Genomic DNA, 18,609 nt, shown 5'->3' with positions numbered 1-18,609 from the left:
AGTTTTAGCTTGAATATTGAAGAGAAGTAAATAAAACAACTCAAAGTGTGGCTAAGTGCAATTTAACCATATCTTGGATCAAGGCATCCTAATTAGCTTCTTCAGCATAAGATCTACCAGTCAGGTCTAGTCCCATAGCTCAAGTAGCTGACAAATGACTATTCCTTCGGTGGACATTGGTCAACAAGAATATTTGCATCCCATGACATTGTTCAACTAACCCCATTTCATCCACCTCATCAAGAACAAATATTGAGATATTCAATAAACAAAAGCTCCATATAATCTTACGGATAACTAATTTTATGCTCTAAGCCCATCTCAAGCGCATATTTGATGAGGAATAAACATGGCATAAACAATAAACGATCATCACCGATCACAAATTCTTTAATTAATTAACCAAATGCATTATACTTGGTGATCATTTAACTAGCATCTCTACCATATAATAGGTAATTAGACCAGGCAAATCACCATTGTGTTTCACAGATCATACCACAGGATATACAAATAGAAGAAATAATTATCAGGGCCCAGGCGATACAGATATCTCCTTTGTATTTGCCCACAAATGCTTTTCAAGCAGTTTAGGTACATTTATTAAGTTTAACATGACTTTTGATACCTCTGAAACAGCATGTTTATTTCCGTAATGATTTGGTAGGTGATTAGAAAAGAAGAGGGAAAACAAATGAACTATCTGAATGAGAACATTATTTTATGGATTCGTAATGAATATCAGACATTCACAGACATTCCTGTGGTTCCCATTTTTAATAAGAACTTGATTTCTAAGAATGTGTAATCTGGTTCCAGTCCTGAAAGTCCTCAGTAAACAGATTATGACAAAGCTAAGTGAGAGAACCCATCAAGCTTAAATAAAACTCGATCAGAGCCATCACCAAGGTAGCTAGACAGTACAGCTAAGTTATGGTATGAAGCATCCAAACCATGGTAGCATGCTTCTAAGAAGATGGCAAATGCTACTGCCTTATACTTGGAGGCTTAGATGAATATAGAATTGCCAATTTGAATCTTATTTCCATGCTTTTGTAAGGGTCCAAGATTTTACAGGCGGCTGTGCAGTTTCACTCTTTCCTCTGACTACCAGTGGAGATGTGGTGTGCTTAAAATCTTAGATAGACTTAACATCCATTGAAGACTACTATTTACCTAATTAGATCTAAGTAGTCTACAACACATTGTCAGACCACTGTCTTCTTCTGTTTCTAATTAAGGCTCCCCTGCATGTACTGAGGGTGGTCTGCCTATATACACCCTTTCCTTCTGAAAGCACAAGATGACCTTTATAATCAGTGGCCAATGCACTACAACTTGCCATGATTTAGTAACAATTTACCTCAGCATGCAACAAATACTATATGATCATCCAAATTTGCAAGTCTGCGCACAGGGACAATAGCCAGTACACTGAACAATCGTATAGCATGGATCCATTGTGGATTCAGAAGGTTATTGATTTTTGAATACATGCAACCTAAATATAATTTCAAAAAGATAATCATTACTGATCTCCCAACCTCCTCGCCCATTACAGCCTCCTTTCACAAAGGATGCACCTTCTTTGATCCTAGAACAAAGGTGAACTGACAGCTATTAAATCATTTCTCATGATGCATCGAAAGTTGTAGTTTCGTAGCACACACTCACAAAAACATGGTGCAAACGCCATTCAACAAAGTAGGAGGCTAAAAGCTTTGATGGATATAGGCCATTCTTTGTTATAGTATGAGACCAATATAAAGAATTGCTCAAAAATTTCAATTTAATCCTCCAATAACTCTCTTGTAGACCTTGGTAACCTTCAGCATTTCTTGCATTTTCTGAAAGAATTCCAAGGGTAAAATATATTAGATTGCAGAGCTTTCTCATGTTACCTAGACCCCAGTGCCCAGTGTCCCAAAGTGCCCGACACTTGAACCTCTAGGGAAAAAAAAAAGGGCCCAAGGACATTCCTTCTAAAATGCATAACTACATTTGTACCCCAAAAAAATGCATAACTACATAAACATATATAAATATATAAAATACCAACTAACTACTTACGTTTTAAGTTATGCTACATCAAAGGAAAAAGAAAATATTGCTTGAATCCCAAAGATCTATGTCAAGTCTCCAAAATTCTAGCTAGCATAAGTAGGACACCTCATTTCAGAAGTCCCAAGTAGTGATGTCCCATGATTTGCCCTTCCCAAGTGCTTAAAACTGTCAACAATCCAAGCAACTGAGGTGCGCAGGTACATTGCTTATGCCCATCCATTACCTTCTCCACCACAGTAAATTCTCTATACAGAGCAATTTGTCCTTGTTGAGGGACTCATAGAATGAATCAAATACCTTTAGATTTTTAATGACCATCTTCCAGGATAATGATCCCAAGTAGCCATGTTCTTATATTGAATCTATATTGGATTTTCAAAACTATTGTCCTTTCATCAGTTTCTTTTTTGCCTATTTTACCTAAACATAGAAATCTTGTTCTGGACTTTGGGCCTTATCTAGGCTTAGTGTTCATCACCAAAAGGTTCTCTTTTCCATATCAGCAAATCTGAACAGTCATGGCTTGTTCTTAAATATGTTTCTAATGATCAAGGCCAATCTACAGTACACCAACTGTATCATGGTGACATCAAGCACTAATTATAATGCCAAAAACCTGCAAGTAAAAATATTAAAAGCCACTAGGAGAATCACCAGTTCTCTTTGCATCTAGAATAATTTACTTGCTATCTTGTACAAAATATTTGTGCTTTAAATACTCAACTATAGATGCAAACAGACCGACCTAGTATTAAATCCAAAAAAGAAAGGTGGCACGGAAAGTTAATTAATTGGTCCTAGATGGTTGAAGTAATTTAAAGAAGTCTAAGTGTACACACGACCTTATATGACACTAGCATCATATTACATTAAAAAAGGCAATTATAGAAACAAGAAACTCAAATTATAATAGACTCGTCCCTACCAATTCTGACCCAAACACCTTCAGGAATGATGCCTCCAACCCCTCCCGTCTTGCCACCACTCATTAGACATCAAGAACCCTCATTGCAATTCTCAACATTCCACAAGAAAAGATATATGCAATCTTGTTTCCAAGACCATGGTAACCCATGATGTTGCCCATTTTGCTTGGGCCCCCCAATCAGGAAGCACATATCCCTGTGTGCTACCATTGACTAGAAGTGCATGTGGGCTTACACTCCAATCATCCTTGTGGATGAAGTCAACCACTTCCAACTCTTCATCAAGATCTAACCCAAATTATCTGAATGATAGGCTCATGTCCAAGCAACTATGATCTTTCCCTGGTCTTGAATAGCTTTAGCCTTGATATCAAGGAATAATTGGCCACATAGAGTACCTTAGCCAAGGGAACTTCCTCAACAAGGGCAAACCAAGACAAACCTACCAGGATGAGTGACATGAATGAAAATCTATAATTCTAAATTTTCACAACATTATGGGAGATAGATTCATTAAGGACATGTCTAGATGGTTGGGCCCAAAATCCTATGGGATTTGTAGCCCAACCATCATAAGCATTGGATGATAGGTTGGGTTAGGTTTATGTTTCCAACAATCCTAGACAACATTATGAGTGGGCTGGCCCAAATCCTATAGGGAGAAAAAATGATCACAACAAGTCATTTTTTTCTCTCTATAGCATTCGGGCCAGACCACTCAAAATATTGTCTAGGATACTTATAAATATAGGCCTAGACCAGCCTATAATTCAATGTTTTTGGCGGTTGTAATGGCCTAGCCCACGAATCTCATAGGATTTTGGGCCTAACCATTCAAACATGCCCTAAGATAAAAATAAAAGCATAACTATTTTCAAACAAGTGAGCTCACTTTGAATAGCATTGGTCATATATTAAAGAAACTAATATGATAATGGGTGCATCCAAAAGATTCCAACCTTCTAAAATTTTACTAATTAATTTGAAACTGCCATTTATCTATGCTCAATAATACATTGCAATTGTATCATTTCTTTGAAAACAAATGGAAACATGACTTTCAACATATGCTGTTTTGAAAAAAAAAAAAAAAAAAATCTCTAAAATAGAATCCCTTTCTATGGAAGATATAAACCAAAAATGATTCAAAGCAATATAGCTTCAGGTAAATGATTAAAGCATGAATTTAACGGTCCAATACTCCATCAACAATTCATCCATTACACAAAAATACTGTCACAACATGCAATTGCCCATCAAAAGCAGATAAGACTAACAATTCAAGGATTGTGATGCATAGAATGCTCGACACCAAAAGCTGCTGATGAGCAAAATTTCCACAAGAGTTCATCTAGTATCTCATACCTAACAAAATGTCGAGGATTCCAATAACCACATAACGCGATCCAGCCGCAATGAGAAGAAAATCCACGACGGATTCAACCAAAAGTGTCAGATATTACTCGTTTAGTAAAGAAGAAGAAGAAGTGGGTTACAATTGGCCATCTCTAGTTCTTGTAGCGGGCTACCTCCGCGTCGTTGGGGAAGAATCCCATAAGGCACCCGGCAGAGTTCTGGTACGCGTACATGAAGCCACCTGTAAGACCAATTAAACCGCCCGTCACCATCGACGGCCCCCGGATGTTGGGCTTGATCCCTGCCAGCATTATTACCAATAACAGTCACCAATTGCGATTAAAAACCCTAACCCTAACTCGAACCTAGAGAAAGAAAGGAGAAGAATGTGACCGGAGAGGTAGCCGACGATGACGGAGACACCGGTGATGGTGAAGAGGCGAAGGTAGTCAAGAGTGTTGAAGTTGGCGACGGTCTTGGTGAAGGGAAGGTTGCGGTCCACCTCCGGGTTCTCCGGCTTCACTGACGCCGTTATATCGGTGTTCATCTCTCTCCACTCTCTTTAGCTTCCACCGGTTCATGGCCGTTGCTGCTGCCCCTTCTTTCCTCTCTTCATATAGGTACCCTATCCCTCTTTTCGTCTTTCGATTCTGGTGTGGGTTATAAGCTACTCGGCACTGGGCCTGCAGAGTCCAGGCCGACTAGGCGTTTCCACCTCCGCTGGGTTAAGGATATTTGCCCAACCCACACCATCAGAGACCTAGGTGCAGCAAATCCAACCCTAATGGGATGGATTTTATCCGGCCCAATTAAAATATAAGACGAAGGGAAATTCTTATTACACCGCACATGATGCACAACGAGCTGCACTGCATGCGATGATTGGCGTGGAGCCCCTGCTCTTGTGAAAATAATTTTTTTTTTCTCCCGACTCTCCCACTTGCACGGTGACCAATCATTGTGCGCGGTGTACAAAGCTTGCTCTTAAGATGAATATAGATTTTATAAAAAAAATTACCCAAAGCATGTATGTGCACGTGTCTATATGTATATAATCTCGTTAATCCATTTAACCTCTCATTCAACCCTAATTTATGATTTCTTCTCGTCTCTCACCATCGCTCTCCTTTCTCCCAAAGTGAAATTCTTTGTGCACCGTGGTGCAGAAAATCCAATGTAAAGTGTACTGTCTTGTCTGATTGGTCCATATAGTCATTATTTTTCAATATGCATTTAATATTTGTAGATCGACTTTTTCATTTAAAAATTTTGTATAACAAAAATGTTCCTGTTCTTTGAAAAAATTGTGACATTCTATGTATCCAAAAAGTCATAATTTTTATCCAAAAAATATCATAATATAATGCAGGATGTCATAATATGCATAGGATGTCATAATTTTTCTAAAAAACAGGGACATTTTCATCATTCAAAATTTTCAAATAAAAAAATAAAGTTGCAGGCATTAAATACACGTTGAAAAGTGATTGAATAAAAATATTCTTTTCATATTATAATATCTTAGGCCATATTATGACATCCTGGAATATGTTATACAACAAGATATCATAATTTTTTTCAAAAGATAAGAGTATTTTCATCATACAAAATTTTTAAACTAAAAAAATCAGCATGCAGACATTAAATGCACGTTGAAAAATGGTAACTATGTGGACCAATCCAAAAAGACAGTATGCTTTATGTTGGATTTTTTACATTGTTCGTGGTACATAAAGATTTTCTCTTCTCCCAAATCCCCACTGCTTATGTCAGTCCACCCATCACCATCATCGATCTATCACTATCCTTTCTCTACCCTCTCTCACTTCTGCCAAGCCCCTGATGGCCGACAGTCGACGATCCCACTGCCTCTAATGGAGGCCTTCCCTCTCCCCCCACTGCCATTGCTAGTCAGCCACCCTCATTTCTCCACTCTCTTTCATCTATGCTAAGCCTTCAACATCCAATGACCAACGACCCCACTGCCTCTTACCGAGGCCTTCTCCCTCCCTCTACAAATCTTAGTTTTCTCCACCACCCTCCCACCTCATTTACAGGACTTCATCAGGTACCTCACCTCCCACCCGATGGAGACTCCTAAGGATTGAAAAAAATAGAGAAAAAAAGATGCAATCGAAAAATCCTATTCGACTACTCTAAGCCTCCCACTTGGTGAAGACACCTAACGATAGAAAATATAAAGAACAAATGGGGGAAACGAATGCAAAACGAAAAAAAATTGAAAGGTAAGACCTTTTCCAACGTAGTTTGATATTTTTTTTCCCTTTTTCACTTTTTTTTTCTTATCATTTTTTTTTTTAGAAATTTGTGATGGAGAAGGAGAGCACTTGAGGAAAATGTTGGCAGGTTTTGAGAGCCTAATCTTGATAGAAGCTGGGGCTTGAGAGATTTTTGTGAGACCTGATCGACTCGATCTGATGTCGATCCGATGCAACCCATCTGATCCAACCCGAGACAAGCGAGTATACCCAATATCTGATTCTGTCTTGAGAATATCTGATCCGACCTCTATTACACCCTCTATTTTACTCGATCCGACGCAAGACAAATATGAGACAGATATAAATATAAATTTTTCATAACAAAATAAATATGAGATATGAGTACCGACCGATATCCGACTAATTGCCTCCTCTACAAAGACCTAAGGTAGGAAGCCTCAAATATCTAAACTGAAACAATAAAAAAATTATCAATTATCATTTCTATCTCAATTTTCATATTATATTTAAGGTGTATTAAGATCGAAATAGAAATAGTTTGACTTGTGACCAGAATCAAAATGAAATAGAAATATCAAAAAATTACCACATTGTCATTTCTCCTAAAATTAGAATGAAAATAAAATTCTTTTAAGAGACGCTTGTTCCCATTCCCATTCCAAAATCAAATTCCCCACAACTAAACATGCCTTTAATAAAATAAAAATTGAAAACTACAAACATGCCAAATAGGGTCTAAACTATATATATATATAAAGCATTATAACTTAAAGGCTTCTATATAAATCATTAATTATAATTAAACCATAAAGCATAATGGAGCACGTTCATCCAGGCCCTCCTCCAATTTACTTAGACACCATTAGAATGACACCACTGCTTCAGCTCTGGGACTCTGGGCAGCAGATTAATCATACACTACACAAACCCTTTACAATTATAAATTACTATGAACCCCTGGGGCGAGCCAACCATAAAGAGCTGAGTGCCCGAAGGCGAGAGAAGTAGTCACTGATGGCCAGCAGTGCATGGGCTGCTTGACGAATAGTTAATATGCGATGCATCTGACGCAATGTCTGCTGCCGCAAAAGATCCGCCTAGAAAAAGAAGCATTATAGGGTGGATGTTTGTCAGAAGTCAAGCAAAAAAGTTTATTAAAATCTAAAAATATGACTAAAGAACTTGTAATTAATACACAGAAAAACACGTATATTTAAAGATTTGAGGCCAGTTCTCAATAGAAAAACCAGGACATACTTTAACAAAATAACTAAAACTAGTTTTCATGGAAAGTTTATGACCTTTGATACATTTCAATAAAAAACTTGAGGATGTATGCAATAAAGGGCACGTCGATGGTCGAGTATGCCTAATACCTGCCGAAGGAAACTCTCCAGCGTGCCTAGCTTGCCCATAGCAATTGCCATCTGGCCCATGTAACAAGCAACATCGTCGGTGCCCCCAGATGCCCCAAGAGAAGCTGAAGCAAGAGTGTCTGAAAGAGACTGCTGCAAAGCTTCCATTCCCTGTGACAAGGCATCCTCTGCCTGTTGAGATGACTGTTGAAGGTTACATATACCCATCAACTGCTGATCTGTTAAAGGTTCGAGATGGCTTGCCAGTATCTGCAGCTTTTTCAGAATACCATCAACTCAAACTTCACAGAACATCAATTTATAGGATGTTAAATTTTAGTTTCGGAGAAAACAAAATTCTAATAATCACCTTTAAAAGTTCCGATGAGCGGAATCCTCCCAACCACATGAAACACCTCTCTGCAGGGGTTGTCCACATGCCTGAAAGCATGTGGAACACATCAGACTTCGCACCGATGCTTTTGAGTCGAAAAAATTCATCATAATGTGTCATCAGAGCATCGACATGAAGCTGCAGCTCATTGTCAACCACACGAGCATTCAACGCTGACCTCAGATCATTAATCAGGCGTTGATGTTCATCAAGCCACCGGGCATACTCCATATCAAATGCCATGGCCCCTAAAGTAATTTCCACACAAAGCTATTTAGTCGTGATAGTTTGTGAAGTTAATCAAATGCAGGCAGAAGTAAGAGATGGGAAGGCAATGGAAAGCCCCACAAGCATCAACAACAAAATCTGCTTTCTCATGCTTGCTTGTAAAGGTCCGCAAGATGCTCATGCATGCTGTCATTCTGGTGAGTTTTATAACAAAAGATGGACCTGCTACGATGTGAAGTAATAGAAATGATGGAAGAGATTTGGTATAATCTTCTGATGCCATACATAGACATAAAGAGGTAACCTTCCATATATCTAATTTGTCAGCTACAAAGAAGAGATCATTATGGAAAATATATACAGCAGCGAAGGCATTCATTCACCTTGAAGAGACTGATAGTGCTTGGCTGGAACAGAAAGCAGAAATATTTAGAGTTTTTACAAAGAACTTCCGGCAGCCATTTCATAAATCATAACCTTTAGCTCTTATAGACCAGGTTATATGTGAGGAAGAGTGGTAGCTAGTAAAAAAACAAACAGAACAAATTCTAGATCAGCTACCTTTTGCTTCTATAACATGCTCTTTGAACCATTACATGGTCTCTGAAGAGTGTTTTAGTAGATGGGAACTTATTAAACTCTTTCGGCAGAAAGGATATCGAAGAACGAAGTTTAACATAAAATTTAAAGTGTGAGCATGAACTTACAAGTTTCTTTTAAACAAATCCCACAAATTGATGTTGGATTCTTGGCTGCTAGTCTAGAGTATGTCATAGGAGGAAAATACTCTTTGATTCAAAATCTAAATGCCTTTTGCAATGGATATGAGTAGAGCGGGTGTTAGAGTGTCTAAAGAAAAAAAGAGGAAAAAAAAAACCACCATGAAGTCCCTCTTATAATCTGCTGAAGAGATTGGATCTAGGAAGGGTAGCTTTTTTTTTATTTTTTATTTTTTAATGTTCAAAAAACTGAATGAGCAATTTTCATTTTTGGGGGGATATCAACTCCCTCATCTATTCAAATTCAAACCCCCATTTTTTTTTTGGATTATTGGACCGTGTTGGGTTGACCCATCATGGGCGCTCCACCCAGATCCAAAAACACCAAGCTCGACTTTGTCCCAATATAAACATGTACCACTCTCTACATTACTCACATATCCATGCATTCATACTTGGCAAATAGATTGTGCGACTAGCAAATATATTTGAGCTTTTTTATAGCTTTTCACCTGTTAGTGACAAATAGCAGCTTGACCCATGAACAAAAATATCTTGCTGTACCCCGACTCCTTTTGTTACATCAATCTCAGCATCTCTAATCTCTCAAAATATATTTTAATGCATACAAGAGCATGCTAGACCATGGACACTACTTAGATCAAGCTTAGCATGTCTAAGTTTAGCCAAGCTTTAATCGAGCCGAGAAGAGCTTACCTCTATTTTCACACTGCCGAGCTCAGAAATATGTTTAAGCTTTTGGCTTGTTCTCTAGCTGACTTGAGCTTAAGCAAGCTCCAACTGAGCTGAACCCAAGCTGCTGATGTGCAGCTTGGATCATTTGCAGCCCTGGTTCCATTGACTTTTTATTAGATTTTTTTTATTCGATCCATTGTGACATCATAAAAACTTAAATACAATATGGTCCTGACTGAAGCCCCCATCAATCACTCAGGATTTGCATCAGTCATTTGAATCATCAAAATTAGTCTTTTATTTCTGTAGATCCACTTGGATGAGATGGGATCTGTCCTAGGAGGAACAATGATGAGATTTTGTCACCACAATTTTGCAAGCGCATCAATAATAACTCCTATTAAACCATACTGGTAGTCTCATGATAGGTTATGGCTTGTGATAGCTAATTGATGGTCACAACATAACATTAGATAAAGGTGTCTCTGTAAGTAAATTATTTTGGTTGTCCAAGATCACAAATAGGATTAAGACATTCAGATGAGATACCAAGAACGATCAGATAATCACTAGCCAAGTTGATAATAAATGCAGTATCTACAGGCTTACCCTCCATTGAAAGATTAATGTGCAAATTTCTAAACTACCGAGCAGTGGGAGGGAAAGAAAGAGTTGAAGAGAAATCTTGAGGTTATGGGGTAGAAATTTGTAGACTAAGATATTATTGCCAACTGTACAAGAAAAAAGAGTGATAAAAGCACATATAAATGCTAAAATTAAAATGTCAGAGTATATGCAAAGGAAACTAAAAAATATTCTATCTATACAACATATGCAAGAGGTTATGTACAAGAAAAATGGAAAACAGGACCAATATGGATATCAAATAATCAAATTCTAGATAGCAATCATATCTTTCCTGGTACCAAAACGAATCTTGCATTGTTAAGAAACAAAGTTATACAGCCTGTTCACAGAATAGAAATCAATATGACCAGCAGCAGTTACAGAACCAAACACGACCTAATAATTCAGCATTTTATGAAGGAAAAAATCTTTGGCAAGGAACAGACCATTTCCTCCAGTTGAATAACTATGATCTCCAAATAATCCACCCGCAATAAAGATTCCCTGCATAGTGTGAATAATATAGACGTCATCTTTGTTTCTTAAAAAGCAATCCCGTCATGTAATGCAAATCAACAAAAAAAAAGCCAATGGAATTCAACATGCCTGCTGTTGTGCTCGTTGAAGCTCCTGCTCAAGTTGTATCAGCTTCAAACGGCTAATCTCTAGCTGTTGAACGTATGCCTATATGACATAAGCTTATCAATGATATGAATGCATAGGTACAAATACATGCACACATAATGAGCATATCTTCGCATCTAATTGTAAATTGTCATTGATAATTAAAATTTATGGAGTATTATGAATGAAAAGAAAAGGAGAGAGAAGAATTCTATGATACTTGTGTGATGAAAGGTAAAAGTCAAAAAGAACAGAAAAAGAAAGAAAACATGCAGAATATGCATTATCACATCAAAGTGGGTTTAAAAAATCGAACGTTACTGGCCTGTTGGTTTGTAAGTTGAACTCAGGTCATTTTTTTGGTCTCTGTGACTCTTTTCAAACTTTTCAACCTATGCTCAAAACCTCATCCTCATCGGGCTTCTTGTAGAGTGCATGAGCAAATCATCTGGCATCATCCTTTACATTTTATCATGGGTTCTTTCAATTTCCAGGCTTCCTATGTCTCATTAATTTCGTAATCTTCCCTTCTAATTTTATGACACATGAACTTAGAAAATCTGATCATTATTGCATGCGTGTATGCTCCTCACTACCCAATGTTCTTCCTCATTATTATTGTGTGTGCGCATCTGCATGTATGTGTGTGCACAGGCGCGCCCCTCACTATGCAGTGTTCTTATTATTATTATTAGTGTCTGTGTGTGTCTAAATGTATGTGTCTGCATATACATTTGCGTGCATGTGGTCCTCACTACCCAATGTCCTTCCTTATTATTACTCTGTGCATGTGTGCTTGCATGAATGTGTGTGTGTTTACTTATGTATGTATGTATACATCAAATCAACCATTCTCTCTTCAAATTGAAGATCCACATTGTTGATCATAATCTACAACACTAAGAATACCTGAGCAAAAAAAAAAACATAGGTTTCAGAGGTTAATTCCTATGTGTTACGTGGGTGGAAAAATGGGTGATATCAATTTGTATAGCATGTCAACTATGATTTTCAATTCCTATGCATTTTTATGATATAAATCATGATTAACGATGTGAATATCAAGTCTGATGGCCTAGCATTCATTTTGAAATTTAGATGTTTTACTACATAAATGCATCTACAGAATTTGTGTTAGCTCTCCTCCTAGCATAGCAGCCATCATATAACGAATAGCAAATTGTCGAGCATCTAATGCTTTTACTGTTCAGGAACTAATCATTTCTGCATCATTTTTTGTTAACATAAATAGAGAGTACTAAATTTAAACCAAAGATTTACATTACAAGCTGAGAACAATGATTTTGTCAAGTATACTAATATTTTGATGTTATAATCTGTTATTCTCTATAACATCTGAAAGCAGCTATCAACATCCTCAATTTTATTTGGGAGTAAACTAAATAAAGATTGGACTCAGAAAAGAACGGTTTTCGCTACAATGGTCAATAGCAGCAGACTTCAGAAGTCGTTATAATAGTAACACAGAATTGTTGAAAAGTTGCCTTTGTCTAGAAAATAAATGTTATGGCTACAGACTACAAGACTGCTCTTCAAACTCCATAAAGATGGACATAGCCTTTTGTAATAAGAGATTAAATATAGGAAATTTAAATGGCATAAGGTCTTCAACTCAGACTTAGTAAGCTCCATGACCTCTACAATTGCTGATCTCTAACAGAATAGATTTCCATGTCAAATCTCTAGCTATGCATTAGTTTGCAATTTTAAAAACGACTTGCTGAAAGTTGATCATTCATTTGGGCAGTGACCTCCTTGTTGTCTTCAATCCTAATAATATTTTTCACGGAAGTTTTACTTTTGCAATAATAGTAGGTTGGCCGCCATTCCTTTCAAAGTTGGAACCTCTTGCACAGAGAGAGGTAGCAACTGTTAGATCAATGTCCAATTGGTTGCAACCCAATTGAAATAGTTGTGTATAGACCTCCATCTTTCAACTAAAAGATCCAAAAGCTACTTCCAATGGCCTTTTATCAACTTCATAAATTTAAAATGGATGACTTTTGCACCTTTCCCATTAAATCTTCAAATCAAGATGATGATTCATGTCATCATGTCTTTAATCTTTGATGGTGTCATTTCTATTATAACCCCCACCATTTGATTTTCCTCATAAGGCCCATGCTATTTCCATAAAATTGTTTGTAAAAATTTCTGCTATCATCATGGCTGAAGACAATAGCTCATTACATAAATGATCCCTAGCTAGGATCACACACTCTTAAATACGAGCAAGGTCAATTGCAGGCTAGCTAAATTTTCCCAGACATTCTCACATCACAGGCAGATCATTGGATTTATCCGCTTTGCTGCCAGATGTTCGCCAACAAGGAGAATCTGACATTCTTTAACTGTTTCATGTTTCCCTTAAACAATACTCTTGTTTCTGGGATTAGGCAAAGCAATGAGAAACCAAATCATAATCGAAATTTACTTTCCCTTTGTCAGTGATGGGTGTCAAACACTTTTACTCTTCTTTGTTTGTGTTTCATTGTCAATAAGTTGAGTTATCACCATAGCGAAAATATGTTTCTTTATTAATCTTCACAATCCTGCTAAAGACTTTATGCAGAAAGTTGAGAACAAAACAAAGAGACAAAAATGCATGAACAATATTCCACACTTCAATGCTGTGCAATGGAACATCAATTAGCACTGACCTTGTTAAATCAAGGGAAGACGGAGAAATCTCCATATAATGTATTATAATTTTACAACAATATGTACATCAATATATAGCCCAATAATATGATTAATAAGGAAACTGAATCAAGACTAATAAGAAAATATCTGTACACTGGAGGAAATAGTTCGAATTTGCCTTGACAAACAATTCATCTAGCTTTATATCATAACCGTTATACATGCCATAAAACCTTCATGAAGTTATATTTTATCACAGGACTTTGATTACCACAATCTAGAAAAGAATGTCACCAAAGAGAGAAGAAGAAACTAAACCAACTTTTTTCCTCAAGCGACTTTTCCTTGCAGCCTCACGATTTTGAGCTAACCTACGGAGTCCCTGCATGAAAGTTACATTGAAAACATTAGCATTTTATCCATACCAAAAATGCACTCAATCATGCCATCAATTTGAACTAAAAAGACACCACCTTCTGATCCCCTGTTTTCCCCTTGGATGCATAAGACGAATCCAGAGACACAATAGCCCCTTGCTGACCTGCTCCAATCTAAGACAACACCACCAAACAATCCAACAAAGAACCAAGCAAGTCCAAACTTCAATGCCATGAAGGAAGGAGTCCAAAGTCCAAACAAGAGCAGAGAAACTCACCGGCGCCTTATTCCTATCATCGGTATCGGCATCCGTGGAGGCGTCGGTACTCCTCGAGCTGGTGACAACAACGCCGGAATCCCCCCAGTTCTCGATTTGCCCCCTGGGGAAGGAGAACTTGCCCATGTCCACCTCGGCCCCCACAGACGACGCCGCCATGTCCAAACTTGCCATCCCCTGTTACCACCATTAGAATCAAAACCAACCAAAAGCTAACTATCCCACACTAAACCCCTCAAAAAAACAAAAAAAAAAAAAACTCAAAAGAAATGAAGGACCGGGAAAATGTGGCCTTACTGCATGGACTAAGCCCCCAAACTGTAGTTGTAAAGGAGAGGAGGTGACAGCAGTGATATTGTTCGAAGACTTGGTGCTAAGAATGGGACCTTCCAAGTTCCAACATTGTATTGCCAAAAAACAAGAAAGTTAGCAATAGTGGAAGCAAAGTACAAAGGACAAAGAGAGCGACATGAAGGTACTACGGGTGAGGCCGAGAACAGCGTCGCCGAGGTTGAATCCGGCCTGAGGCTGGTCTCCTCTGAAACAAAGTATCATAAAAAATAGAGAGACGGAGAGCTGGTAAGTAAGTGACACTTGATAAGAAACAAGGAGAATAAAAATGTGGCTTCGAGACGGTACCGATAGGGGTGAGAGGAGTACATAGCAAATGAGGAGAAGAAGAAGATGATGAGAAGAGGAAGACAAGTACAGTGAGGAGGAAAGAGAGGAGGAGGAGCTCAGCATGTTCTTTCTCTTCTCCCATCCAAACGGGATGTTTTCTACCGTTGTCTTTCTCTAAGCTCTCAGACTGCGTCCATCAATGGGGTTATCAATCAATCCATCCATCAAGGATGGAATCTTTCCATCTATCGCCAAGCGTGCATGTCATATCGCAATATTGTTGTTCAAATTTATTAGTTTATTACTAGTACAGAGGAGAGAGGAGAGAGAGAGAGAGAGAGAGAAGGTGACCGATATAACGAGTTGCAGGTGCTGAGGGTGGTGGGGATCGATTAGAATTGTGATTTTCTTAATTATTTTTTATAATTTATTTTTAAAAATATATTTTTTTGATTTATTTTTAAAATTACCGTATCTCCACTTGAAATGGCGATTTTACAACCAGCACAATCCACCTCAACGCCAGCTAATCAGATGAGATGGACAAAATTAAAATCACCATTTGGATCGATGATTTCATCAAAATCGTCATTTCGGACCGCAATTTCGTTCAAATTGCCTTTTCGACCGGCAATTTTAGTGAAATCATCGTTTGGGCCTACGATTTCATGTCCAACCTCTATTTTCCTTCTCTCCTCCATAATTTCACATGCTGGGTGCACATCGAGGGACTGTGGGGGCAACACGGATGGTCGGTGGGTGATGCGGGTGGCCAAAGGGCAGCATCGGGAGCCATCAAGGGTGGGGTGCAAGAAATCGAGGGGGTTGGTGAGGACGGCGATAGTGCGGGTGGGTGAGGGCGACGATGAAAGTGACTGCAGAAGACGTGGTGTGTGAGTTCATCAGAAGGCCAGGAGGCAGTGTAGGGGGTGGTGCAAATGGTCGGGATGCGGCCAGGGGCCATGAGAGGTGGGGTGCGGGGGACTGGGGGGTTGGGTGAGGGCGGCGATGGAGGCAATAGCGCGGAGGGTGCGGGTTCATAGGGGAGCCAGAGGGCGGTGCACAGGGTGGCGTGGATGGCCGGGGGTGGTGTCGGAGAGGCGGCGGGTGGAGTGCCATGGGGTGTAGGGTGCGTGGAGCAAGGGGGCGTGGCTTGCGGGGGAAGGAGAAAGAAAGAAAAAAATAATTAAAAAAATAATAAAATAATAATAATAAGTATTAAATAATAATAATAATATTAAATTAATAAAAATAAATAAAAATAATTTTTTTAATAAAAATAGATTTTTAAAATAATGACAAAATATTATTTTTTAAAAATTTTAAAAAATATTTATAGAATATTAATTTTAAAAAATAATTTTGAAAAATACATAGAAGGAAGGAAGAAGAAAAATTTTAAAAAAATAATAAAATTTTATTTTAAAAATTATCTAACCAAAAAAAATTAAAAAATTAATTAAAGATTAACAATTAAAGACCTGTTGCAGGCCAACCCCCCTCTAGTGCCACTCGCGGGAGCAACTTTTTATTTAGGTAAAATAATATTGAATGCCAATAGTTAATTTATATATTTAATTTATATTTTTATATTTGATTATAATTATTATCATATAAATTAAAATAATAAAATTATGTATATTTCATTTTTCATAACAAAATGATATAATAATAATAATAATAAATATTAAAAAATAATAATAAGTTATTAAAAATATTTAAAAATAAAAAATTTTATAATAAAAAATAAATTTTTAAAATAATAATAAAATATTATTTTTATCAATGGCATGCTAGCGGTCTCTTCTCACCCCGTCGTTGATGATCGATGCTGTTATCATTGACGGGGACTTGGTGTCATATGGGAGTTGATTTTTTTTTTAAATTTATATTTATTAATTTTTAATGATAAATATATTTTAAAATAATATTATTGATCAAATAATAATATTAATAATTTATTATTAATTAAATAATTATATTTTATTAAAATAATAAAAATAATAAAATAAATAAATAAAAATAATAAAAATAATAATAAGTATTAATAATATAATAATAAATTATTAAAAAAATTAAAAATAAAGATTTTTTAATAAAAAATAGATTTTTAAAATTATGATAAAAATTAAAAAAAATAATTATTAAATATTAATTTTGAAAGATAATTTTGAAAAATACGTGGAAGGAAGGAAGAAGGAAGATTTATTTTATTTTTAAAATTATCTAACCAAAAGAGTGCAGAAAGGGAAGGAAATTTTTTTTTTTGTTAAACTATTATTTTGAAAATAAATTATTTTTAAAAATAATTTTAAAAAAATATTTTAAAAATTATTTTTAAGAAATTTTTTTTAAATTTTTTTTTTTAAATTAATAATTTATTATTATTTTAAAAATCTATTTTGAAATAAAAGGGAAGGAAGAAAAATAGAATTTTAAAATAATAATAAAATATTACTTTTAAAAAATAATATTGAAAAATGCTTAAAAATAAGAAAAATAAGAAAAAATAAAAATAATAAAATAATAAAATAAATAAAATGTTTAAAAATATTTAAAATAAATTATTTTATGTAATGAAAAAAGTTAGATTTTTAAAATAATGATAAAATAAAATTTGAAAATTAATTTATTATTTTTAAAATAAATTAAAATTTATTTATTTTTTTTGTCTTTTTTTCCCCTCATTTCTCTCTCTCCTTCCTCCCACCACCCACCCAACGCCCCCCCGACCGGCCTTCCTCTGCCGGTGGCTGACCCACATTCCATCTCCCTCCGGCGCACCACCCACGGCTCCACCCTACCACCATCCTCCGTGCAGTCCACCCGAGCCCTATGCCCGTTCGGCCCCACTGTTATTTCCTGGCACCATCCACGGCTCGTCCGCCCATCGCCCACCGCTCCTCCGCACCTCCCCCTACGTCGCCCCTACTTTCCCCACCGCCCCTCCGCGACTTTTCCGTGCCACCCCCTGCCGGCACCCAAAGCCCATCCCCTCCCCCCATGGTGGGTTCTCTGCCGCCCCTCCGTTCGCCAAAACAAAAAACAAAAAACACGTCTGTACCAACGGGGACGGTAATTTGAAAAATAAATTGGGAAAGGGAATATTTTTAAAAATAAAAAATTTAAAAATAAAAAAAATATATATATATCCTTAGAACTGCGGGTCTCCTCAGCTTATCATGGGTAGCTGCAATAATGACGAAGCGGACCAAGCCGAGGAGGACCTGCAAACAAATCCCTTTTGATCTCGAGACGTTGTCAGCGTATCGCTACGGACGACCTTTTTGGCTGTTTGGATGTGACCAGCGTTGCTGCGTGACCTGGCGTACGGAATTCTTTGCAACTCCCTGTTGTTTTTTCTTTATTTTATAGAAAAAGATAATTGTTTTATTCAAGTGCATGCATACCATTCTAGCATTTGCTTTATTTTAGAC

General features: G+C 36.9%; 2 protein-coding genes across 2 annotated transcripts; both read right to left on the bottom strand.

Annotated features, from left to right (window-relative positions):
- Positions 1 to 4,175: 4,175 nt before the first annotated feature.
- On the bottom strand, positions 4,176 to 4,983 carry LOC140852154 (uncharacterized). The gene is made up of 2 exons (XM_073245124.1): positions 4,740 to 4,983; positions 4,176 to 4,647 (listed from the first exon to the last, which is right to left on the bottom strand). Exons 1-2 carry the CDS (start codon positions 4,891 to 4,893, stop codon positions 4,499 to 4,501), a joined length of 303 nt encoding a protein of 100 aa, XP_073101225.1. The 5' UTR covers positions 4,894 to 4,983; the 3' UTR covers positions 4,176 to 4,498.
- Positions 4,984 to 7,436: 2,453 nt separating this feature from the next.
- Positions 7,437 to 15,083, bottom strand: LOC105053220 (transcription factor TGA2.2). The gene is made up of 9 exons (XM_073244489.1): positions 14,849 to 15,083; positions 14,552 to 14,728; positions 14,370 to 14,447; positions 14,219 to 14,278; positions 11,215 to 11,292; positions 11,055 to 11,112; positions 8,315 to 8,586; positions 7,966 to 8,214; positions 7,437 to 7,686 (listed from the first exon to the last, which is right to left on the bottom strand). The coding sequence occupies exons 2-9, from the start codon at positions 14,723 to 14,725 to the stop codon at positions 7,537 to 7,539; spliced, it is 1,119 nt and encodes a 372-aa protein (XP_073100590.1). The 5' UTR covers positions 14,726 to 14,728; positions 14,849 to 15,083; the 3' UTR covers positions 7,437 to 7,536.
- Positions 15,084 to 18,609: the final 3,526 nt, after the last annotated feature.

The sequence above is a fragment of the Elaeis guineensis genome, chromosome 10 (assembly GCF_000442705.2).
Source record: "Elaeis guineensis isolate ETL-2024a chromosome 10, EG11, whole genome shotgun sequence".
Taxonomy (NCBI): domain Eukaryota; kingdom Viridiplantae; phylum Streptophyta; class Magnoliopsida; order Arecales; family Arecaceae; genus Elaeis; species Elaeis guineensis.
Note: the sequence above shows the minus strand (reverse complement) of the source record. Positions and strands in the feature narration are given on the sequence as shown.